Source organism: Vigna angularis, chromosome 1 (genome assembly GCF_016808095.1).
Source record: "Vigna angularis cultivar LongXiaoDou No.4 chromosome 1, ASM1680809v1, whole genome shotgun sequence".
Lineage (NCBI taxonomy): Eukaryota > Viridiplantae > Streptophyta > Magnoliopsida > Fabales > Fabaceae > Vigna > Vigna angularis.
In genome coordinates this window covers 61,594,887-61,621,653 of record NC_068970.1, presented here as the reverse complement: position 1 = coordinate 61,621,653, position 26,767 = coordinate 61,594,887, and the positions used below count along the sequence as shown (strand labels likewise).

At 30.9% G+C, this 26,767-nt stretch overlaps 2 protein-coding genes across 7 annotated transcripts; one reads left to right on the top strand and one right to left on the bottom strand.

The window, feature by feature from the left end:
* The first annotated feature begins 9,203 nt into the window (after positions 1-9,203).
* LOC108346269 (uncharacterized) lies at positions 9,204-12,905 on the top strand. Its single transcript, XM_017585300.2, has 3 exons — positions 9,204-10,284; positions 11,817-12,359; positions 12,506-12,905. Exons 1-3 carry the CDS (start codon positions 9,376-9,378, stop codon positions 12,605-12,607), a joined length of 1,554 nt encoding a protein of 517 aa, XP_017440789.1. The 5' UTR covers positions 9,204-9,375; the 3' UTR covers positions 12,608-12,905.
* A 5,328-nt stretch (positions 12,906-18,233) lies between these two features.
* On the bottom strand, positions 18,234-23,958 carry LOC108347616 (homeobox protein BEL1 homolog). Of its 6 annotated transcripts, XM_052876709.1 has the most exons (7): positions 23,801-23,957; positions 23,602-23,693; positions 22,417-23,443; positions 21,558-21,940; positions 20,992-21,052; positions 20,208-20,816; positions 19,819-19,959 (listed from the first exon to the last, which is right to left on the bottom strand). In XM_052876709.1, exons 2-7 carry the CDS (start codon positions 23,625-23,627, stop codon positions 19,864-19,866), a joined length of 2,202 nt encoding a protein of 733 aa, XP_052732669.1. In that variant the 5' UTR covers positions 23,628-23,693; positions 23,801-23,957; the 3' UTR covers positions 19,819-19,863. The 6 variants fall into 6 exon arrangements, with proteins under 6 accessions (XP_052732674.1, XP_052732671.1, XP_052732679.1 ...); XM_052876714.1 differs by lacking the exon at positions 19,819-19,959 and adding an exon at positions 18,234-18,263 and having other exon boundaries at positions 23,602-23,958; XM_052876711.1 differs by having other exon boundaries at positions 19,565-19,845; positions 23,602-23,958.
* Between the last annotated feature and the right edge of the window lie 2,809 nt (positions 23,959-26,767).

The following is a 26,767-nucleotide window of genomic DNA, read 5'->3' as shown; positions in this document are numbered from 1 at the left end:
TAATATATTAATTTATAAACTTTGATTATGTTTTGACTAATTATATTAAAAAAATTTGACGTATAAAATATATTTGAATTATTTACATATTTTATCTTTATTTTTTCATATATTTTGATATTTAGACTTAAAAAATAAATGAATATACTTTTTAAAAAAAATTATGTTAAACTTTTTTTTACATATTAAATGTATTTAATATTAGTATGTGAATTGTTTTCACATTTAAAAATATTCATGCTTCAAATTAATGAAAAAACATGTTTAATACATAAAAAAAATTAACTGAATTTAAAAGATATTATCCATTATTTTTTAAATTTAAATATAAAATATGTCAAAAATTTGTTAGAGTAATGAATTTAAGTAGTCACTTTTTTTTATTCTACATAGAAAAAGAGCGAGTTTCCCAAAAATATATAGTTTATCCATTATTTGTAACCTCATAAAAATAAAGAACAACATAATTTGAATAGGCAGAAAATAAATTGACGCAATAATTTTGAATTAATGCCTAAACTGATGTGGTGAACGGAAAGCGCGTGGTTCTGTCTGAGAAAAATTCATACTGATGAAAAAAAGCCCGTTTCAGATTTGCCTAAATGCCAGCACACGAGTTAAAAAAAAAAACAAAATTCACACAAATGAACAAAAGCCCGTTTCAGATTTGCCTATAAATGTCAGCAAACGAGTTAAAAAAAAAAGACAAATTCACACTAATGAACAAAAGCCCGTTTCAGATTTGCCTTAATGCCAGCACACGAGTTAAAAAGAAGAACAAAATTCACATTAATGAAAAATAGCCCGTTTCAGATTTGTCTAAATGCTAGCACACGGGTTAAAAAAAAACAAAATATGAGAAGACCATTGTTTATTGTCAGTTCCCTCCAACACGTGAGATATGATCCTGCCTTGGATTCGCAGAATTGAACATCTAACCCCTTGCTTGACAGTTGAAATTCTAGAGGCGTCTTAAGTATGCCAGAAAATCTCTGGAGCTCTTTGAGTGGTCACAGAAATTGGATTTGTCGGGATTTAAGAAAACGATTTTGTTGAATCCGTAGGCTGCCATATTTTACTGTCTTCAAACTTAGTCATACATGGATCTGTGTATTTTTCCACCTTTGAAGTTAAAAAGTGAAGAAATTTTTGTGAGGTGTAAGGTATATGAAAGTACTCTGAACCTTCTTTTTCAGAATCCATTCTTGGAATCAGAAGCGATAATTAGTATTAATGACTGACTCATTCGAATACACTGATCAGTGTATTCTACGAAAAAGTTCAAGTAAACGTGTGTTACTAAGATGACGAGAGGACGACCTTATTTACATTAAAGGGATTTGAGAGAATTTGAAGATAAATTTTTTTGTTGTTTATTTGAGTGAATTTGGAGATAAATAAGAGTGGATTTCGAAGTAAATTTTTTTAATCTATCATGTCAATCAAATCCTACACTAATTCTCACAAACTATACTTTCAAATTTATTTTCACTTACCTCCAAATTCACTCAAATAAACAACAAAAAAATTTATCTTCAAATCCTCTTAAATCCCCTCAATTACTCTCTTTCAAATCCATTCAAGTACATAAGACCTAGGTGATGCTCGTAGTCATAAACAAAACAATATGTTCTTTCTCTTTTACTAAAGAATATGACACATTTGTGAAATACACCAATTTTTGAAAGGATCTCTTTTATTAAAAGGATCCTGCTTTTACTGTGAAATTTTTGTTTTAATGTTTAGTAGTGATTCTGCTGTTAGTGTGAAACGTTTTGTTTCATTTTCTAGAAGTAAGCTTTATATCTGTTTTGTCGAGAGGATATGCTTTTATTAGAGTGAAATTTTTTATATTATTTAATAAGGTTTCAGACTATATAAGTTGAATAATTTGTGAAATTGTGATTGTTGAAATAGTCTGACATCTGTAAATTAGAAATTTAATGCTTTTGAAAGCTGTGACTTGTGAAGTGTGTAGTTTATAGTCTTGAGTTTATGTTAAAGTGTGGATATAGTCTTTAGTCTTTATCAGTTATATATCTGTTATAGCTTTTGGTATGAGCGGGGAAGACAAGGCATGGGAAGAAGACAAGGCATGGGAAGGGAGACTTGACTTAGGATACTCAAACCTTAAACTTAGCAATTCCATAAAACAATGGCTAAATATGACCAAACAAGTGGGTGGAGTGAAAATAATTTGGTTTTGCTTTCTTCATGTAATTGTTTTTTATTTTTTCTTGCAAAAAATAACAGTTTTACTGAGTTTTAGAATTTCTAGGGTTGTTTAGTCATAAAGTAAGAAGAGGAAATTATATTGATTTTAACTAATCGAAAACTTATAATAATTTATTATAGGATTGTATGATAGTTGGTTTATGAAATTGAGTTAATTGGTGAATTATGACCTCTTGAGTTGAGTTAGAAATTTTGAATCGTCTCTAGTGATTGTATATTGAAATGTTGATGTGCTATATGGTTGAGATTGTATTTGAGGAGAATTGAGTAGTTGAATACTGTAAAATATGATGGTGGGTTGTTTTGGTATTTGTGGTTAGTGTTAAACTTAGTTTAAAAGGCTAGAATGACATAAATTTGTAGAATTCTATTCTGCATAATTATGTAGACTCATCAGACATATGCTCGTTGGAGGAAGTCAAAGTCAGAGAACTACTGACTTAATAGTCACTAAGCGAGACCAAAGTCAAAGAGTTCACTAACTTGACAATCGTTGGACGAGAGTATACTCGTTTGGTGACTTTTCAACGAATATAAATCTATAAATTTCAGTGGTATTCCGGTTTGTTGATAATGGGAGCAAATTTGAGTAATAAAGTATTTTTCATAATGCCTCAAATATGTTTAAAAGTGTTTTTGATAATGTTTCAATGTTCTTGATGAATTTAACAAATTAGTAAATATGTTAAAATGCATGTATAAAAGAACTAAGTTCTTATAACTGATTATTAAATCTGTTAAAATGAATGCTAGGGAAAGTTAGCTCTTTGTTTTAATCCATTAAGTTAATCACATAATCAATTAAAATTACCATAAATGGGTCCGGTCATTTCCTATAGACATACACATATTCATAACATCAATTTGAGAGCAATGAACAAAAATCAAACATTCTTGGAGGACAAAGAACATCAATTTGTTAAAATCAAGACTACAAGCATTCAAGCATGGTTGGATGTGGTTAAGGAGAAAATGATTCAGATGTAAAATTTGCATTGAGGTATTTTCGTTTCTTACTTTTCTTGTAAATTTGATTATTGATTTAGACTTGTTGTGTAGACAAGGTTTTTAGGATGATTGTATATAACCTCACCATAAAGAATTGTTCTTGTTTGATTAGAGGTTAGGATTACAGAAGTGATCTTGTAATATTGTAACCTCTATATTCTTTTAATGAATTTTCTTTCAACTCAAGTTGTTTGGAAGACGACTTTGCTTGTTATTTTCTTAGTCTTTGATAGATTGAAAAGTTCATTTGAAACAAGTTTTATACACCAATTTTTTTTTAAGAAGAGTAAAATCAGTTTCTAACATTCTAACATCATTGAACGAGCTATTTGGTCGTTGGACAAAACTCATTAGCATTGATTCTACAAAGCATATAGGCTACCACAATTGCATGGCTCGTAAGAGTCTTATATCTATAAATGTGTAAAGATGAATAATTACACGTGTTATGATTTGTTAATATGAATGTTATATGTATTCTTTTTACATTTGTATTTCAAAAAAATTTAACTGAATTTTAAAAGATTTTATCCACTATTTTTTAAATTTAAACATTAAAATGTGTCAAAATTTGATACAGTAATGAATTTAAGTAATCTCTTTTTTTGTACATATAAAATGAGCGAGTTTCCCAAAAGTATATAGTTTATCCATTATTTGTAACCTCATAAAAATAAATAACAACATTATTTGAATAGGCAGAAAATAAATTGACGCAAGAATTTTGATTTAATGCCTAAACTGATGTGGTGAACGGAAAGCGCGTGGTTCTGTCTGAGAAAAATTCACACCAATGAAAAAAAGCCCGTTTCAGATTTGCCTAAATGCCAGCACTCGAGTTAAAAATAAAAATAAAAAACAATTTTGTTCCCTCCAACACGTGAGGATATGATCCAGCCCTTGGATTCCCTGAATTGAACTGCACCTTACAATTTTGTGATAATCTAACTCCTTGCTTGAAAGTTGAAATTCTAGAGGCGTCTTAAGTATGCCAGAAAATCTCTGGAGCTCTTTGAGTGGTCACAGAAATTGGATTTGTCGGGTTTTAAGAAAACGATTTTGTTGAATCCGTAGGCTGCCATGTTTTACTGTCTTCAAACTTAGTCATACATGGATCTGTGTATTTTTCCACCTTTGAAGTTAAAAAGTGAAGACATTTGTGTGAGGTGTAAGGTATATGAAAGTACTGTGAACCTTCTTTTTCAGAATCCGTTCTTGGAATCAGAATCGATAATTAGTATTAATGACTGACTCATTCGAATACACTGATCACTGTATTCTACGAAAAAGTTCAAGTAAACGTGTGTTGCTAAGATGAATGAGAGTACGACTAAGTGATACTCGTTGTCATAAACAAAACAAACTATTCTTTCTCTTTTACTAAAGAATATGACACATTTGTGACATACACCAATTTTTGAAAGGATCTCTTTTGTTAAAAGGATCCTGCTATTAGTGTGAAATTTTTGTTTTACTGTTTAGTAGTGATTCTGCTGTTAGTGTGAAACGTTTTGTTTCATTTTCTATAAGTAAGCTTTATTTCTGTTTTGTCGAGAGGATATGCTTTTAGAGTGAAATTTTTTATATTATTTAATAAGGTTTTAGACTATATAAGTTGAATAATTTGTGAAATTGTGATTGTTGAAATAGTCTGACATCTGTAAATTAAAAATTTAATGCTTTTGAAAGCCGTGACTTGTGAAGTGTGTAGTTTATAGTCTTGAGTTTATGTTAAAGTGTGGATATAGTCTTTAGTCTTTATCAGTTATATATCTGTTATTGCTTTTGGTATGACCGGGGAAGACAAGGCATGGGAAGGGAGACTTGACTTAGGATACTCAATCTTTAAACTTAACAGTTCCAGAAAATAATGGCTAAATATGACCAAACCAGTGGGTGAAGTGAAAATAATTTGGTTTTGCTTTCTTCGTGTAATTGTTTTTCATTTTTTCTTGCAAAAAATAACAGTTGTACTGGTTTTATTTGCTTGTCTTATGCTATGTAGATTTACTATGTAGTAACAAATTAAGTACTTTGATTGTAGTGAAACTTGTCTTAAAGCAGTGGGTTACCTGAAAAAATAGTTAAAACATGCATAGCATCTCAAAATTTAAAACCTTAAACTTGACAATTCCAGAAAACAATGACAAAACCTGCATAATATGACAAAACAAGTGGGCTAAGTGATGATAATTTGTCTTTTCTTTTTTATGAACTTGCAGTCGGTTTTATCGGTTGTATTGTGTGACTATACATAATCTATTTTTAATACTAATTTTCTTTAATACAATTAGTTTTGTTATGAATAAATTTTATTATTTTAAAACACACAATATTTCTAAAAAATATTCTTTTAGAGTTGTAAAACTTTTTTATAAGAGCTTATATTTCAATCTGTTTGAAGATCAATGACCGTTAGAGTGATCGTTGAAGTGAACTTTTAACTTCTTTCCAACGAGTTTCTCAAACACAACAAGTATTTTGTTTTCCTTTACATACGAACTATCTGGAGTTGCATGTGATGTTTGAGTTTTCTATAAAATTCTCTACTCATAATGGTCATAAGAGTGTGTTTTGATCGTGTTTCTATTGTTCATAGGAATAGACAGGGTTTCTTATGCATTTGGAGCTGATTTAAGATTTTTAGAACAATTTGGTCATCAATCAAGTAAGGAAAGCTAATTGCATTAATTTTAACTTATAAACAACTTATAACTACTTATTATAGGCCTGTATGATAATTGGTTTGTGAAATTGAGTTGTATGACTAATTATGACATAAATCTGCAGAATTCTACTTTACATAAATCTGCAGAATTCTACTTTACAAAATTATGCAGACTTAGTGAGCGACGTATATTCGTTGGGCGAAGTCAAAGTAGGAGAGCTACTAACTTGGTAATCGCTGGGTGAGACCAAATTCAATAGTTCACTGACTAGACAATTGTTGGACGAGAATACACTTGATGGGCGACTTTTAAGAGAATTCAAACATGTAAGTACTATTGGTATTCTAGTTGAGCGAGCTATTTGGTCGTTGGGCAAATGTGTTATCATGCACTACTCATAAAGCGAGCATATATGGTGGTTGAGCGAGTATGTCGTCAGGTACTACTCGCTAAGCAAACAAATGTAGTGGTTGAGCGAGTATGTTGTCAAGCACTACTCGTTGAGCGAATAAATCTTATAGCTGAGCAAAAATATTAGAATTTTAACTAAATTCGCACATTTATGTAATGATATATTTGATGTGTGTGATATTTTGAATGCTAAAAGAATAGTTGATTTATAATATGATATGTGAATGGTTGGTACTAATCCAAGGATGATTAATGGCAGCTAGAGTAGTGTGTGTATTGATTTATGGATTTCGTATTGGCAATTATCCTGACGTTCTAATAATTATTCAATTTCAAGTAGAGAAGAGTAGAGTATGCGATGAGATGAGGAGAAAGTCTTAGTCTATGATGAATGATTGCATGATTTATAATTTTGTTAATATGAATGTTTTTGGTACTTTTTTATATTAACTTATTCTTTCATATATGTTTGTTTGTCTATTCGTCTTTTTTTGTTTACAATAATGACCTTAATGTTTGTAGATAAGGATGTTTACAGTAAAGTCTACTGCAGGACAAGAGTGGTGTTGTAGCTTAAAGTATATTGTTTGATTTCAGTTTATATATGTTTTTGTAAAATTTTATTTTGTTTTTTTAATGGATGTAAATATTTCTTAATTGTAGAGAACGATTTTTATTTATATATATATATATAATTATATTTGAGGTGACAAGTATTCTATATATTTATTTAATATATTATTTATATTTATTTAATATTATGTTATTTATATTAAATATGTGACATTTTCAACCGTATTAAAAATGAGATGTTACCTATAATAATATATCTTGAATCATATTAATATTTAAATTAATATAATTAACAAATACGAAAAATATTTTTAACGGATGCACGAACAAAAATTAAGATTTAAATTGCCAAAACTATATACTAATAGACAAGAAGGAATTTTTTTTTATAAAATAGTACACAAATATACTTGCCGGACTAACTTTATGTTAAAGATTTAGATTAAATCTTTAAATGTATATTTGTTATTTCAATCGTATGTTTGGGAAAACAATTTATATCAGAGGATGTTTAGGAAAGATTAGGAGAAATAATTATAAAATTTAGTTTCTATAAATGGAATATATATATATATATATAATTTTATTACTTGTATATAAAGCTTATACTATTTATGTTAAGGATTATTAATTTCTTACTATTAATTATAATTAAAATTATTAATATTAATATATCAAATAATGCTCATTAATAAAATTTGTATAATTAGGGTAATCTCCTTAATTATTTTAGTGTTATTATTCATTTTATTAATTTATTCGCAAACAATCTGTGGAAAAAAAAAATACTGTGGATTCTCTTATTCTTTAGTACTTATCCTCTCTCCTTTCTTTAAAATACAATTAATCAGATATTACATAATTTCAAATGATAACAGTAAACTTGGTCAAGTTTGAGTTTGAACAAGACAAAGTCGGAAAAAAAAATCAACTATGCAAATTTTTCAATTTATTTTTTGCGTTTTCTTCCATCACTAGTCATGGTCCGGACACTATGAGCCCAAAAAAATATTTTTAAAATTAAATATTGATAATTGAATTCAATTAGAATTATGAAATATTGTTAGTTATTGTTACATATTTGAAAATTACAAATATTTTAAACACTACGGTAAAAAGTTCTAATTTAATTCATTTCTATTATTGAGAATTTGTTTTTATGTGTACCAATAGTTAATTATGTTTTTGGTTATTTTATTCTGAAATAAAATAAAAATTAATTTTTTAAAATTTTAATACGTTTAAATTTTTAAACTGACATAAATTTTTATATTAACTGCATTTAAAAATTTTTGACATATAAAATATATTTTGTATTAATACTTTAATTGTTTACACATTTTATCCTTATGTTTTAATATATTTTGATTTTTAAATTTTAAAAATAATGGCTATAACTTGTTTACCTTAATTACATTAATTTTTTTATATATCAAATCTATTTTATGTTAATACGTAAATTATTTATATATTTTAACACATTCTTACTTTAATATCAATAAAAAAACATGTTTAATACATAAAAGAATTTAACTGAATTTAAAAGATTTTATCTATTTTTTAAAATTTAAATATTAAAATGTGTGAGATAGAGTAATGAATTTAAGTAATCACTTCTTTTTTTTCTACATAGAAAAAGAGCGAGTTTCCCAAAATATATAGTCTATCCATTGTTTTTAACCTCATAAAAATAAAGAACAATTTTATTTTAATAGGCAGAAAATAAATTGACGCATTAATTTTGAATTGATGCCTAAACTGATGTGGTGAATGGAAAGCGCGTGGTTCTGTCGGAGAAAAATTCACACCAATGAAAAAAAGCCCGTTTCAGATGTTCCTAAATGCCAGCACACGAGTTAAAAAAAAAAAAAAATTTAATGTCTCAGTAAGTTCCTATTTTCGTCCCAAATTTGCAATAGGTCTCTGTTATATTTAAAGTCTTAATTAGATCCTTATTTTTGTTAATTTGATGCAAATAAATTCTTTCCGTCAATTTCAGAAAACGGCGTTAAGGAGTGCGTGACGTGACGTGTGTGAATTCAATTTTTTAAGGTTTAATGTCTCAATAGGTCCTTATTTGAGACGAAAATAAAAATATATTAAGACATTAAAAAAAAAAAAAAAAAAAGCAAAACATGAGGACCATTGTAAATTCTCTGTTCCCTCCAACACGCAATAATGTGAGGCCAGCCCTTGGATTCACTGAATTGACCTGCATTTCCCTGACATGTGGGCCCTACTAGAAAAAAAAATCGAATGCATATGTTATAAAAAAATAGTATTTATACGTATGTATATGTGTACGGTATGTATGGTAATTGGAAGGGGTGAGAAAAGGTGATTGGCAGTGGCACCATGCTCCATAGTTCTTTTGCTCTTCCTCTTTAAGATCAAACTGTGGGCTTTTTTGTTATTTGTTTGTGGGCTTTGAAGGCCCTCTGTTGTTCCTCCCTGAATCTGAATTTCTGAAGCATCTGCAATGGGTGAGAAAGAGTCGGAGAAAGTAGTTTGGGAACCAATGAGAACCTCTGCTGCCACTCTCATTGCACCAACTGCACACCACCGAACCACACCAAAGCTTTTAGTCATTCTCGTCCTCTTTGTCTCCGTCACCTACGTCGTCTACACGCTCAAGCTCGTCGCAACCTCACACGCATGCGGCCACGTTTCATTCCCCACCGCCACCTTCTCCAAAACCGTTCCCGCCGGCAATGCCTCCGCTACTGTCACCGTCCCAGCCATACCCTCCGTTCTCCGACGGGAGTCCCGCGAAACGAACTCCGACGACCGGACAGACCTCCGCCACGTGGTGTTCGGAATCGCCGCGTCGGCGAAGCTCTGGGAGCAGAGGAAGAACTACATCAAACTCTGGTATCGCCCACGGGAGATGCGCGGCGTGGTGTGGCTCGACGAGAAGGTGAAATCGAGGGAGGATAGGGATGCGTTGCCGCCGATTAGAATCTCCGGCGACACCGAGAGGTTCCGTTACACCAACAAGCAGGGGCACCGGTCCGCCATCAGGATCTCGCGGATCGTGGCGGAGACGCTGAAGCTGGGGATGAAGGATGTGCGGTGGTTCGTGATGGGCGACGACGACACCGTTTTCATGACTGAAAACCTAATTAGCGTTCTGAGGAAATACGATCACAATCAGTTCTACTACATTGGGAGTTTATCGGAGAGTCACTTGCAGAACATTTTCTTCTCTTACAACATGGCTTACGGTGGAGGAGGTTTTGCAATTAGTTATCCTCTCGCTAAGGCTCTGTACAAAATGCAGGATCGCTGCATTCAGCGTTACCCGGGTCTCTATGGTTCCGACGATAGAATGCAAGCGTGTATGGCCGAACTCGGTGTTCCACTCACAAAGGAAATCGGTTTTCACCAGGTTCGTAACTCGCTCACACTCACTATTTTTTCAAACTCACTCATTGTTTCTGTTAATGGTAATTATTATTTGCAATCAATGTTTTATTTATTTATCATTTATTTTTTATTTTGTTACTGTCGCTGTCTTATCAATTTTTGTCGGCATTGGTTGGGTTTGTTGGGAGTGGGGACTGGTTTCTCATTTCTGCTTTTTATGCTTAATTTCCTTAATCTCAATTTCCTATGTGATTATGCAATCCATTGCTAATATTAATTATGGATTAAATGAAAACTGTGGTCGTCCCCAGAATTGGTGACTGGGAAAGGGTCTAGTTTACTTGCGGGTATTCTGGACCCGAGTTGGGATTGAAGTGCTGACTTTGCTTGTCGGTGTGGAATCGCATTAATTTTTCTTTTTTTCTTTTTATATTTGTGCTTTCTTGCCAGAATTTGACTCGTGTTCAATTTCTGTCTACCGGATTTTAATTATCTGCGTCGGCTTGCGGGTGATTTACGCCTCCCAATAACTTTTTATTCGGCTAATAAGTTCTTGTCATACTCACATATTTATAAAAATATAGTATAATGTATTAAACAAAGCCATTTTTTAAATGATTTGATTGGTTGTGACTGGTATACAAGCTGATGTAAACTTAGGAAACCTGAAATAGGTGCACTTCATAATTACGACTGGGGCCATTTAGGGAGAAGGAATTAAGAAAATTAACAGAACAAGATTAAGGGTTTTGAAATTTGACAGGACTAAAATATACTTGTAGAAATTATTAGCTTCTGCAAGTATATGAAAATAAAAAGCGTGGCTAGATTAGATTATCTGGAGGGTGGGCGGTGGAAAACATGGTTCTTCTGCCATTTCTTTTGGTTTCGACAATTTGACTTTAAGCTGCAGATTTACGACTAGGAGAGCTCTATTCTATATGCGGTAGAAATTTAGGCACTAAAGATTTTTTACTAAAAAGCAAACCAAGTTTTGAGTTGTTGTCAAAGTTCGAAGACAATTAAGATTTTTGAGTTGTTGTCAAAGTTTGGAGACGATTAAGAGTTTTGAGTTGTTGTCAAAGTTGTCGAGACGATTAGGAGTTTTGAGTTGTTGCCAAAGTGGCGGACACAATTAGGCTAAGGGTATAAGCTTTTTCTCCTAATACTGCACTTTAAAGAGTAGAGACAGTTGCTTTAAATTCATTGATTTTTCCGTAGTTTTTCTTCCTAGGTGATTTTGATGGGTTTTGCTAATGTTTTACTTAAGGGCATGTGTTAATGAAATAGAAACATTTATCACAATGTATTAAACTATTCTAATCGCTCCAAAAAGAGAACGTTAAACATGATTTACTTAAAATTTTCAAAACATGGATACTTTGATCATTCACAATGAACTCTAGCATTTCATGATTTTCATTTCGTTGAACAAAATGGAAAAGTCATATGATGACAGCTGCTATGAATATGGACAAGGAATTGGTTTGTAGTCTTGCAAGTGTATACGTTCTGATAACATCCATGCTGATCGGCGCTGATTTATTGGAACAGTATGATGTGTATGGAAACCTGTTTGGCCTTCTGGCATCTCATCCCGTGACTCCATTGGTGTCACTGCACCACCTTGATGTGGTTGAGCCAATCTTCCCCAACGTGACCCGACTGGAAGCCCTTCAACGGCTCACTATACCAATGAAGATTGACTCGGCAGGGCTCATGCAGCAGTCCATCTGCTACGACAAATCAAAAGGCTGGACTATTTCCGTTTCGTGGGGTTTCGCTGTTCAGATATTTCGTGGTGTATTTTCACCACGTGAGATAGAAATGCCTTCGAGAACATTCTTGAATTGGTATCGAAGAGCAGATTACACTGCATATGCATTCAACACCCGTCCAGTTACCCGAAATCCATGCCAGAAGCCTTTTGTATTTTACTTTTCCAACGCAAAATACAGTTCTGCGATGGAACAAACAGTGAGTGAATATGAAAGGCACCTTGAACCTCACCCGGAATGCAGGTGGAAGATGGATGATCCTGGTGCTCTTGACAGAGTGGAGGTTTACAAGAAGCCAGATCCGAATCTGTGGAGTAGAGTAAGTTCTTCTCTGACTCTCCTAATTAGATATTATACTACTACCGACACATGAAGGTGATTTTAAAGTTTTTTTAACAAACAAAATTAATTCATAATGTTAGATTTGGCTTATTAAGTAATTGACTTGGGTTTGTTTTGATATAGGCTCCGAGGAGAAACTGTTGCAGAGTGAGGAGGTCGAAGGAGAAAGAAAAGATGGTGATAGATGTGGGTATGTGCAGAGATGGTGAGGTAAGCGAGACATAATGGTGATGTTAATGATAGTTATAAATTAAATTAGGGAGGAGGGATTCTCGTGGAGTTTCTTAAAAAGCTTATTTCTTTATTTATTGGGTAGCTCACTCTCATTTGAGAATTTTTTGTAATTTTTCCCTGGATTCACTGAAAAGGGGTGAGATTTGGGAAAGGTCAATCACAATGTACAAAGCGATTTGTCCTTTAATTAACAAAAAATGTAGAGGGGGGTCACACAAGGAGAAGTGTAATAAAACTTGTAATTTACTTGCCATTCAAGAAAATCATTAGATGCGTGCTTATTGTGCCACTCTACCATTTCCTCATGCTTTCATTATGCTTTATTTGTCCTGTTGAGTTTACATTTTCAAAGAAAAAATAAAAAATAGTATGCAATAATAAATAATTGACTTTTCCAATTTTCTCTCTCTCGTATATCTCCATATACGAGTATCTGATTCTGCATTAGGAATACGAATTACTAAAATAAGATGCTAACAAATCTATTTGCCTTGCCCACTACGTTGTGTTGTCTTCTGTAATACAGCTGTTGAGTCACATGATGAATCTAAATACTGTATTATCAATGTCTAGGAATCTTTCAGAGGTAGAGGGCCTGTTTACTCAGTATAATTAATTTTGATAGAATTATTTTATATTATTGAACTAATTAGAATGCGTGCTATAACTGTGTTGATCAATTTTTCAGTCGAAACTCAATGACGTGTATTAAATTAATAATAATTATTTTGATTAGAAGGTGTATTTGTGTATGAAAAAACAAATGAGAAGTAAGTTTTTTACCACAAAACAAGAAAAGGTGCAATGAGATATAGTAGTACATTTTATTTAAACCAAAGTTGTCTCTAGTGGAACCCACCTCTGCCCCTGACCTTTGAGCTGTCTCTAATACATCTCACTGCAATCATTCACTTTTTCTTCAAAAATAGTGTTTAGAATTATTTCTGAGTTCTGCCGGATTTAAATGGTTTCTGTTATCTTAAAGAAATGAAAGTATAGTTTAACGAATACTATTTTCAAATGCAAAGGTAAAATTACCTTTACTTAAAAAAATTGGTTTAAAAAGGAAACTTTTCCCCTTTGACTCCATAGCCGTTTTTTCTTTTTTTTAATATCAATATCTAAACTCGGTTGTTATCTGATTTTAGTAGCTTTTCCTTTAATAATAGTTGTTTTTCAACCACCCAAAATGATACTTGTTTTTCAACCATATACTATTACTTCTAACTCATGCTTTAATTTATTTCTTTAACCATTCCTCTCACTCCTCTAATATATGTCCACATTTCCCTTACACAAAAAGAAACCTATTTCAAAACCACTAACTGTTGTACAACACTATAAGCCCACTTCAAAACATCATTCTAAGCCCACTTCAAAGGTTCCTGAAACTTTAGTGCATACGTAGGCCCATTACATATAGGTTTGGGATGCCCTTCAAGAGGAATATTTACAATATATTCTTTTACATGTCTTCTTTCAACACGCTTCCTACTATTTATAATAAATTTTAGTTGACTCCACATCCAATTAACTCTTTAATGGTTTTCTTTTTTCTGATTATTTTAATTGTTTATAAATTTGGAACAGTAAATGTGTCTTGACAAAGTTAAGTTAGAAAATACATCAAGTCAGTTTGTTTGAAATTATTTATTCAATGACATAAAAAAATTCAAATGCTTGTATAATACGTCTGTTGATTGTAAATACGATACTGTCTATCCATTTTAATAAGTAAATCCTATCTACTTTTTAATTTAGACACTCCAACTATTAATTTTTCGTTTAAAATTATAGTGTAATCTATTATTTTATTAACAATATACTTTAATATAATATTAAGATATTCTTACTATTAATTTTATTAATTGTATACTGCAATATAAATTAATGTATCATTATGATTATTAATTATTACCATATTTAACTAAATTAATTAATGTCATTAATTAAATAATAATGATATATATTATTAATTGTTTTCGTATTTAAAATATAATAATATACATTATTAATTATATACTTTAACATAAATTATTTTTATTAATAAAAGTATTGCTACGTTTAGTTATATATTTAGTAATTTCATTAATTGAGATAATAATGATAAACATTTATTGTATTACTGTTTGACATAAAACTGTTTTAAGCGATTAAAATCGATTATTATTATTTTACTCTTCTTCAAAGTAAATTAAATTAAACTGTAAGTAGTATAAATTATATTATAATGAGATGTGAGTGATTATTTAAAATAAAAAAAATGTTTATTGATAAAAATATATTAAATTAAAATGTTATTTATGGAAATTAAGTTGAAATAAATTGTTGGTGATCAGTTTTAATAAAATTGAGTAATAATTTTAATTGATGAAATTATTTAAAATTAAGATGTAGTTGTTTAAAGTTAATATAAACTAAAATAAGAGTAATTTGTTTAAAAATTTATTTATTGATGAAAATAGTGAGAACCATTTTCACATTCTTTTCCAGAAATCATTTTGTATGATTGGAAACAACCATAACCACCCACTTTTCTGTCTCCATCAACTGTAAACGCATGAAACTAACACAGGCTAAAGGTATTATTTAAGATATCATTAATTAAAATAATAATGATATATTAATACTTATTATCGTAGTTATGATATACAATATTAATGTATTAATTATACAATTCAATATAAAATTATTGTTATTAATTTTATTTAATTATTATCGTTTTTAACTATATTGTTTTGAATATGGATAATCAAATAATACTGACGTAACTATTATATTATTGATTGATATGTAAATTTACTATAATTTTAAAAAATATATTTAATTCTAAAATAATATATACTAATCTATAATATACTATTATTTAAATATAAGTAATGTAATATATTGACTAGAATACATTTATAAAACAATATATTAATAACATATAGATTACATTAATATTAAATAACTTATTGATATTATCAAATTTGAGTTTCACAATAGAAGTATTGATTATTGATTCCAGTTTCTCATGTATTCATGTTGATATTTATCCATCCTCTACTTTCTCTTATAAACCCTCCTATCAAATTAACTACATTGAACTTAAAGAAATCCAATCATTTTAAACATTTAATTTATTTTTTGTAAAATAAATAAAATATGTAAAGTATTAACGGTAACATTTTATTTACATACATAATTATTTTGTTTTTAAAAAAATTATTTAACGCATATATAATTGCCAATCAAACCTACACACATATTACCCAATCACATAGGTGTCTTCGTAAAGAATGGGAGAAGTAATATTATGAGAGAAGAAATTGAGGTTTTAGTTTACATTATTTATTTATATTTTTTTATAATATGTAAAGTTTATCTATTTCTCGTAAAGAATTCGGTGTGATTTTTCATATTTTATATTTTATTTTTTTAATAAACCTTTATATAATTATAAATGATTGATAAATTTTAAAGTGTGATCATAACTTATATTAACAAAACCTTATTTATTATTTAGATTTGAGGTTTTAATAAGATAAAAATATTAAAAAGAATAAAAATTCATAAAGGATTGGTACCATTTACCATATATAAATCTATAACCAACTAGTTTAGTTAGGAAAAACAAAGACAGATATAGATTTTAATACAATAATAAACATCTTAGTACAAGTATTGCGTAGGATAAATGTTTGTTTTAGCACATCGTTGACACAAACCATCAAGCATTTTGAAAACAAGAAAAAAAAAGATAAAGATGACGCACACATATTCATGCATGACTCCTAATTTTGTACCTTTTAAGTATTTTGGCTACCTTAATACGTAACCATAGCTGAGCCTTATCACGCTGCTTATTATATGTAATATAGGACATGCTTCGTCGTATAAAATTTAATAAGGTGAATGGCATAGAAGTAGCAATAGGTCAAATTCCATACATAAAAATGAATTTAATTTTACTAATTCTGTTACTCGATATATATTTAAAAAATATTTACAGAAATTTATAAATATTTTTAAAAAATATTTATAAATTTTAAAACAATATTATAAAAATATATATATAATATTTTGTCTATTATTAAGATTTTGAAATTCATCTATAAAATTTATCAACAAACATTTATTATGTCGACAAAATATGTACATTGATAGTATGCAATTTGTTTTAGTGATATATCATGATCCAATAAGAAATATGAATTTAAATAATGGTCTCATTATTTACAAAATTGCTCCCAATTGCTCTTTCAGTCATGGGAGTACCTTCGCAGAACTCATGAACCTTTCTCCCATTTTAAAACTGTAAAAAGTTGAAAAAATATATTTCAACGCAAAAAAAAAGTATCTTGCCACACTGAAATTGTTACACATAGTGATCATCAATTACGGTAATTTATAAAAAAAAAATCATTTATTTTCTTTTAAATAATATATATATATATATATATATATATATATATATATATATATATATATATGTGTTAATATCCTTTTATTTCTATCTCCTTACACTTTATTTCGTTTTAACTATACGATATTTGTTCACTTTATCTCTTTTTTTTTTTCATTATTCTTTCTACACTTTTTGCCCCTACCAAATAAAGTTAACCTTGGTTTATTTTATTTTCCTTGTCTACCAACCTATTCGCTTGAGTAATCTATTCTTAGAGTCATAGAGGTTAGTAGTCATGAAAGATAAGTAATGACGATGGATTACTCATCCATTAGAAACATTTTTTTATTTTAAGAATATAATCTTTATAATGAATTTAATTAATTTTGTTGAAAGTTTCACCAGAGAAAAATAAAGTTAATTTATAATATAAGACAATGAAAGCTTTATTTTATAAGTCGTTTTTAAGAAATTAAATTAAATTTAAAATTTAATTTTTAATGAGATATCAGAATTGTGAAAAAATGGATTGAAAGTTCTATATTTATTAGTGATAAGTTTTAGATTTGATTTTAACATATTTATAAAAATAAGCCATCTTAAAACTTATTTAAATCAGGTAAATATTAGTTGAATTTTGATCAATTATGACAATTAACGATGAGATAATATGATATAGATGTTCATATTTGGTTCCAATTTTGAAAATAGATGTGGTTTGTTACTTGGTTCAGTAATCTATATACATCTCTTTCTTTCAATATAAAACTATATTGAAATACTGACTAGGTCTAAGTTACTTTATAAATAAATGAAAGTGTTTAAGTGGATGTAATTTAATCTATAAGCATTTTCAAAATTCTAAAATTCATAAATTTCTTCATTCAAACATAAGCGTCAATGTTCAAATGCTTGAGGGAGGGATTAACATGACAAGGAAAGAGTAGTTTTGATGAATATGTGGTTGACACCGACAAGAACAAACTATTTTACCTATTCTCCTGTTATTGAGCAGTTTAGGAAAAAGTGACAATTACATCCATAATTAATTAGATGAACTCTTAGATAACCCCTTCTTATTGAATAACCTAAGATGATCTAAATTGTAGAACAAATCCGTCTACAGTAGCTCGTCACTCACCAAATAAATGCTATTATCATCCAACCACCAATTTTCTTGTCGAAAACCAAAAGAATCTCTTGGCGAATCTCAACTACTGCTGATTTTGGTTGCCTTTAATTCTATATAATTGCATCCTGAAAACAATTCGAAGAAGATTTCTCACAGTAATAATGATTATAGAAATACCCAAACTATGCGACAACCGAGTCTTGATGCGATGAAATGTGGAGAAGATTTTCTAACTTTGACGAACAATATAAGAGAGAACACGACACAAGGGTTGTGAGGTTCAATATTTGTGATTTGAAATAGTAAGATTCAAGTTTGAGAAATTTACGTTGCATGCTAAACAGTGAGAAATACATTGGCATATGCTTCGTGTCTAAATTAATTGTCTTTATGAGTCAATCATTTTTACCATTCTCATGTTCTTCTCAAGCAAATCCATCCGTGGATATAGTGTTTACGATCAAAAGCAATAAAATAGTTTTTTCTTATAGAGTTAGAAAAAATATTATTGAAAATCAACATGAAAATAGACATGGGAAAAACACATAAAAGTGAGTAAAATCAGAGAGAAAAGTAGCATTTTGTCCTGCAATTACAGAGTAAAGCAAGAAAAAAGTGAAATACTCCACCACTGCCACTGGCAACTCTCTGCAATCCATAGTAATGGGAATTTGTTATATAGCACAATGACGTATTCATATGCTATTAAAAAAACATATCGATTAATGGTGTTCCCATTCGTGTTCAAAATAATTTGATGACTAGAGATTGAAACTTATGTATTTAGACAAGAAAGAGATATTAATGTTAATGGTAGTTTTAAAAAGTAAATCTATAACAAATTTTATAAATGTTTTATCATAAATAAATTAGATACCGTCACGATTTTACTTTTTGAAAACATACTATAGAAAAGAAATAACGAGTATTTAAATTATTTTAAATTTCGATTATTGATGTGAAATTATTGGATATGATATGATAGAAAGATAGGTGATATACGTAAAGCTAGAAAAAGAGGTGTGTTTTAACAAAATAAACGTAAGAATTTTTATAAAGCTTGAAGTGAAAAGTTAATTTATTTGGAAATTATAAGATGTGCATCTTCGAGGATTATGGACTAAAAGAGGAAATTTAGTATAGAATAGAGATGTGCATTATATCATGGCCTAAAAAAAGATGGAAATTAAATAAGCAGGAGTGTAGAAAGGGATACCATACGTATCGATGTGTGGTTCGTGGCATTTAGTTGGTGATGAAACTTTTAACACAAGTTGCAGTGATTAAAGAGCATGCATGATGATGATGATGATGATGATGCATCTCATCTTAAAAAACCCTAGCTAGTGCCTCCAACACTGTTTTAAAGATATAATTTTAATGGCGAAAAAGAAGGGGCACCGTTCAACCAATCATAAAACAGATATATCATAAAGCAACCATTTCTTATTGGCACCATGAAATCAACAAGGGACCACAACCCCTCCAAATTATCTTTCATATTTTTCCACCTCTTCTTCTTAGCATCCAACCAAAACCGTAAAGCCAAAATGATTTATTGTCCTTTTACAATATTCCTTTCTTTTCCTCATTAAATTACAAATATCTCCAATCCCAAAAAACAACTTATTTTCCACTTCAACGCTTTGCCATCGGAACCCCATCAACACAACACATCATGCATCTTCGAAAATTATTTACTGCAAACTAATTTTAGAAAAATATTTAGTGCAACAAGAAAAAAAAATAATAATATAACGTTGAATCAACCAGTTGAAGATTCAAATTCCAAAATAGATGAGGCATGCGCATGATCAATACCTGTTGAAAAGTTTACATTATCTAACTACAAGTGTAGTGTAGCTGAAATTCTATATTATGGAAGCATTAATTAATATATATATATATAATTAACTGTGTACTATATATATAAAAGCTAATTTAACTAAAACTGAAAACTAATCCTTCTACTTTAACTAATTTTTTCACGAAAACTAGAACATATATATACTTAGGTGACATCTCCATGATCGAATTAAGAGTATATAATATGATTAATGATATCATACCAAATCATGGAGCAATTGTGTCCCCATGAGATTCCTATACGGCATGTTTTGTCCTTCGCCGTCCAAAAGAGAGTACTCGACTGTTTGACACTCTTCTATATGGTCCCGTGGGTAGAACATCGAGCTTTGAGTCGCTGGCGGGAACGCTAAACTCACCCCGCTTTCACCCTGCTGCTGTAACCCTAGCGTCAACGACACGCCCCCACCGCCACCCTGGAACCTCTCGTTCCCGCTGTCACCATCGTAACCGACCACGCCGGAGGACTGCTGCGCGTATGACGAAAAGTCAAGCTCCACCGCCCCGAACGCCTCCGCGGGATGGTTGCTCTCATTCATTTGCTCGTCATTTTGGACGCTTTTTCCGCTCTTGCTGTCGTTTTTCTGCTCCGTGTTGCTCACCATGGACGACATCTCCGAGTCAATTCGGAGGAGCCGAGCCTGCGTCGGCTTCTGATCCTGGCGTGCCGCGTTCTGATCACCCTCGGGATTGGTGCCTCCTCCCTCCGACGATGCGACGTCGTTCTGTTGCTCCTTCTCTTCTTCCAAGTACATCTCCTCCACCATCGGCTTCCACAGCCTCACCCTGGCGTTAATAAACCAATTCGAAACCTGCTCCCAAATGCCACACGTGCCGGTGTCACCAAACCGTATTAGATAATTAATTAATCTATTAATTTTCAACTTTCAACTTGCGTGCATGCAACAGCAACGATTAATTTAGTTACGATAATGTTAATATTCAAATGCAAATCAAGTGAAGATATATAATCATATGCACACGTGCCTGACTTCTGGAGAGACCGGTTTGGCGGGCTAGGATGTGTTTATCGACATCACTTGGGTACCTGCAAAGGTTTTTCACCCAAAGCATTAATTAAAACTGATATGACCTTCGATGGCTCGTAGGAGTTGCTAATTGATTAATGATTAGAGATAACTGTAGTGGGGGAAACGGGACCCTACGTAGTAGTTGAGAGAAAGAGGCAATTCGAAACATTGTGATTATAATTTAATGTACAAAACAAAAATAACATCATTCAAAATAAAGTGACAAACTACCAAAACATGGAATCTCAATGGTGATGCACACAAGTTACCAAATTTCATTTCAATTCACATAGTTTTTTTATCGGGCACGAATCATTGATTCGGATTCTATACACATACGCTACTGTGCTGCCATCTACTGCCAATGGCTGTTCTCGTCTATTGATTTGGAGAGAACATTTATTCCTTGGTAGAATCTATTCTGTACCTTACTTTTTATATTCAATTTCATTTCATCATATAGGCATAGCGATGAACTGCATAAAATAAGAAGAGGACAACAGTAGAGTAGAGAGGAATTACGGGTGAAGAAAGTGCTCGAAAAGCCAAGCCCGAAGAACTGAAACGGATCGTTCGGGAAGGCCACGTTGAGGTCTCCAGGGATGGGTTTCCATCATGCTAATTTGTTGAAAGGCCCTTTGTTGTCTCAGTGATTGGTCAATGATTTTAAGCCTCGGTGTTTCGCCCCTTGTTGTTCCTGGTGCAACGGGGTCTTTCTCTCCCATAGCTTTTCTGGTGGTTTGAATCTGTTCCATGATTCCATCTTTCAGGCACCTAAAATGGCGAGACATGGCTCTCAAAGCCAAAGCCGAATAAACTGTGGCTGCTCCGTTACCCGCCACTGCTTCAAAGGAGGAGACCACAGCCTTCATTTGGTTACAGTAATGTTTGTATCTTCTATCAACCTTGACAACAAAAAGTGTGGGCAAGTGAAAGAAAAAGTAAATATATAAATTTCACTTTGAAAGTTACAGCCACCTTGGAATTGAATGAATCTTCGCAAGATTTTCTTTAAAGTAACAGAAACAAAATGAAAGCGAAGTTGCTATGAAAAGGTAAAAGGCAAAAACATTAGGAGGTTTTGTTGCGAGGATAAATAAAAAGGCTCCATTGTCACGAGTTGCCATTGATGAAAAGGCCCGCACCGGCTGCTTAATTAGTTCAAGAATCAAAGTGGAAAGACCCCAATCCCATCAACCACACCAACGAAAAGTTAAGAACATGGATTGTGACGGGTAATTCGACTGAAGTAAATGCATGGTTTTTACTCACTTTTTCCATGTTATGTGGAACAATCACACGAAAGATATTTCCTTCCCAAGTACAAACTCATCTCTTAAATGAAGCCAAACAAAAATAAGAATATTTGAAACATATGTACCTCTTCCAGCATCGATAGCAGCCTTGTCTTTCTCTTCTGCAACTCCACGAACTCTAGAGAGCCAAGAGAATGGTTCTTTGAGGAACCACCACCGTTGTTACCCTCTTCCCACGGCTTGTTCTTTAGAGACTGCTTCTGCTTTTGCACATCATTTTCCTTTGTTCCAAGACTACAAAACTCGTTCAGAAGGAGCTGTGCAGGCACCAAGAACTTGGAGTTCTTGATTAGAAAATGTCCCTGATAAATATTTGCAGCTTTGTTAGGACTCATGTACCCGTCTTGCAACACTTGTTGCTGTTGTTGAGCATTGACCGATTTTCCAAAATACCCGTCTCTCGAAACAAAATCAGAAAGATGCTGATGATGGTTTGTTTGTCTTAGCTCGAAAGATTGCAACCCAATACTCGAAGGGTTGGTTGAACTGAGAGAGAGTGAAAGACCTTGACTAGGCCTTTCGTTACCTTCACAGGGGAACACGCACCTTAAGGAAGAATCATCAAGCATTAGCCTGTTCTCTTGCCACGGGGCAGAATCATGAGCACCACCGACTATCAAATTTTCGCTACTTGTTTCTGAAATCCCTGATGTGAAGTCTTGCTTATTACTATACTCGTGCTGGTTATAAAAATTGCAAGAAGACTCGTTCATAGTTTTGGAAGAGGAAGGACCCGCGTGTTGACTTGGTTTCCCGAAGAAACTTTTCCACATGACCCCGTTGCTTTCACTGTGTGGATGAAGATTCTTGGAAAACCCTATCATCTCCATGCCAGTGGTGAGGTTGAACATCTCTGGGTCGGTCACAAAGCCTTGGATGTGGTTCATCAGATGGGGTTGGAGAGTTGGGATGTTTGATGACACATCAGGGTAGAACAGACCAGTCGATGAAGCCATGTCCTTGGATTTGTCTTCACACAATTGTCGAGCCATCATGAAATTAAACTCAAATATTGCTTCCACTTCTTGATAATCTATGTCCCAGCAACACCTTCCGTTTATGAGGGATGCGCTTTCATCAAGGTTGATTATCCTACAATAAAACTAAGAAATATAACCCCTCGGATAGTTAGAAACTGAAGAAAGGAAGAAAAAAAAATGAAATTTTATGTGGGTATGTGTATCTGACTTATGAGTATATATATTTTGGTTCTTTGAAAGTGAAATAATTGAAAAGGTGGAAGATCTTACCGTAATGGAAGAAAAGTGGAATACATGAGATTAGGGTAGGTGGTTGTCGGATGAGAGTGGTGGTGAAGGTGGTGGTGATGTTGATGGTGAAGCTGTGGATGCAAATTGATGAAGATGGTAAATTAGAGAGGAAGTGGAAGCTGTTTCTCCTCAGTGTTGTGCTCTAACAAGGCAACATGAGAGTACCATGAAAACCAACCTAGGAAGAAAGATGAGATATACTTCCTCAGAAATAGAAGATCAGATAGGGGTGATGATGACCTCCATGCTATGATCATCATTGATATGCCTGCTGCTCCAGTGCTTCCTCTCTCTCTCTCTCTGCCTATGAAGAGTAGTGGGTCAATGCAGAAAGATATATTAATACAGGTATACAGCCCAAACAGTCTTCATTTAAATGCAAAAAATATCAACCATATTTCCTCAATTATTTCTTTCTAATTATTAAAAAAAAATTCTACAATCACTCAAATTAATCATATTAAAAATTCATCTCAAATTGAATAAAAATTAGTCATACAATATATATTTTAAACTTGCATAAATATTAATGAATTAGTTTTAGTGACTATGAAAGGTTTCTATTTCATCGTTATTTATGGATTAATGACTAATATATTTTAATTGTATCATTTTACATAATAATAATTAATAATGTGTATAGGTAAAATTTTAGAAAATTTAGTTTATAATAAAAACGAAATTAACCTCAAAGTACACATAACATGGACCAGCTGCAACAACATAATAAAGTAAGATCGTCCTTTGCCTCATATATGAAACTAACTGTGTACAAGCCGCCGCATGAGTTGTTCTTTCATTTGCTAACACCTTGATCTTTCACAACAATATATAATAGACATGTTTCTTTTACAAAAGTCCTACTTTTACTGAAAATCATTTTTTTTTAATTTGTCCTTTTACCTTTTTTTTTCATTGAATAAAACTGGTTAAAAAGGTAAAATAATAATAATTAATTATTTCCTTGCACTGTTATTGTGAGTTCCGTGTAATTGTGGAAAGCAATTATTTTAAAAATATATATAAAAGAGAAAAATAGTTTTCCAAATAACTTTTTTTTATCTTAACTTGTTTTTTGATTTAATTTAGAAAAATTTGTCAATGATTAACTAAAATTGGAAATGAATGTGAAATGTGTTATTAATTTGAAATCGAAATTTATGATTTAAAAAAAATGGGAAAGGAATAGGGAAATCTTTGTAGGGAACGAATCCCTAGATTGAAGTGATTGGTAAGTAATGTGAAAAACAGGCTTTTTCAGATGGGTTTGAGTGAGAAGGGTAGGGTTGTGTTGGATGAGTTTGGTGGGTCCTCATACTGCATCCTAATGTTGTTGTCTTCCTAAACAAAAGCTACCTCAGTTATTCCCTTCTGTTATATGTCTACACAGATAAATAGGGTGAACCTGCTCTGTTGTACTATCTATAACTGTATAATTCATACACATCAACTATCAAATATTTTATTTATTATTATTTTTAATTTATTCTTAAAACCGAAATAGAGTTTATTAAATATCAAGTGGTCATAATTTTAACTCAGCATTCCATGGTAATACAAAACGTGAGAACTAAACATTCCGAAGGTGAGATTCAATAGAAAAAAATGTAGGTGGGCTTGGATTTGAGGACAATGTGCTTTTCTAAAGGAAAAAGGTTTGGTCAACACTGGTGTTTACAGTGAGGAAGAAAAAGAGAGGAAAATAACAAATCTGACAACTGATACTTCTTTCGTTTCTAAATACAGACAAAATGTTTTTAAAAAATGTCATTTTTATTAAAATAGATGTTTCTTATTATTTTTAATAAAAAATAACTTTAATTACAATAATTTATAAATAATAAATGTTGTAAGATTAAAAAAATAATAGAAATTAAAAATTCATCACTATTTTATTGAATTTGTTAATCAACTTTAAGTTTAAATTCACTTTTCAAAATCATCTTACAAAGTAAAATTTATATTTATTTATATAATATAAATTAATTTTATTTGCAGATAATGTAAGATTTTTAATACATATATCTCAATGTATATATATTTCAAATGTAAGAAAAAATATTAATAAAATGTTAATGGATAGATTAAATAACTAGTAGAATAATATACTAAATAAATAACAAATTAAAATAAATTTTAATTTATGATTTTGATAAAATATTAAAAGATAATATTTAATTTAACTTCACATAATCATCTTAAAAATGAGATTTATTTTAAGACTTTTCATCCTCTCCCTGTATTAATTAATCAAATCAAAGATTTTTTTATCATTAAAAATCAATGTAAGTTGTTGACTAATTCAGCATACTTTTTTAATATTATATGTATACTACATAGAGAAAAATGAAAATATACTATTAAAGGATAAATAATGACGTAAAGGATACGTGTGTTGAGTTTACACTAAGACAATAATTTTGTTTATTATTAAGCATATATTTTATACTTTTGGATAAGTCTTCAAAGTCGTTTTATTAAATTTTTTATATATTTAAATTAATAAAATATTATGTGTTCAGATTCAGTCTAGTCTACATTTCAATTTAAACAAAGTGTATTATTAAGCAAAAGAAGATAACTTTTTTTAACATACGTAAGTTTCTTCAAGCACGGCTTATTCAATAATATAATTTAACCTGCTTACATTGCGGTTGTGGAAAACTTTTACTAGTAGATGTCACCCAGAGATATGGTTTCAACATTAGTTTTAGGGTGTAATTGATATAAAATGGAGTATTTTTTTTAATCATGGCTTTTGAATTTTTCCAACAAATAAATAATCATGTCAAAAAATTCATTATGTAAATAAACAAAAAATGATAACAATAATCAAACTCCTTTAATTTATAAAAAAATAAAACGATTCAAATCTCAAAACTTAACCTATAGTCTACAAATTCATACTTAAAAGTTGTTCGTGGAAGGTTTTTTGAGAAAGCCAAAGTGTTGGTAGGAGGAAGGCACATATGTGTAGTAGCTTAGTTTAAAAGTAGGTTAATTTTAATTAGGAATAATTAAACTCTTAAACTATACAATTGATCACTTTTAAAGAATTGAGTTTTTTGCAATCACTTAATTTATGTTTAACCACTTAAGAGATTAAAATTTCAATAATTAAATGAATCCACGATATAATTTGAAA

Coding starts and splice junctions, on each gene's coding strand:
- LOC108347616 (XM_052876701.1), bottom strand. CDS start 23,627: ATGTATTCCACTTTTCTTCCATTACG. Junction 21,941..22,416: donor TGCTATCGATGCTGGAAGAG/GTACATATGTTT, acceptor TTTGTTGTCAAG/GTTGATAGAAGATACAAACA. Junction 20,817..20,991: donor CCGGTCTCTCCAGAAGTCAG/GCACGTGTGCAT, acceptor ATTTGGGAGCAG/GTTTCGAATTGGTTTATTAA.
- LOC108346269 (XM_017585300.2), top strand. CDS start 9,376: ATGGGTGAGAAAGAGTCGGAGAAAGTAGTTTGGGAACCAATGAGAACC. Junction 10,285..11,816: donor AGGAAATCGGTTTTCACCAG/GTTCGTAACTCG, acceptor TTATTGGAACAG/TATGATGTGTATGGAAACCT. Junction 12,360..12,505: donor ATCCGAATCTGTGGAGTAGA/GTAAGTTCTTCT, acceptor GTTTTGATATAG/GCTCCGAGGAGAAACTGTTG.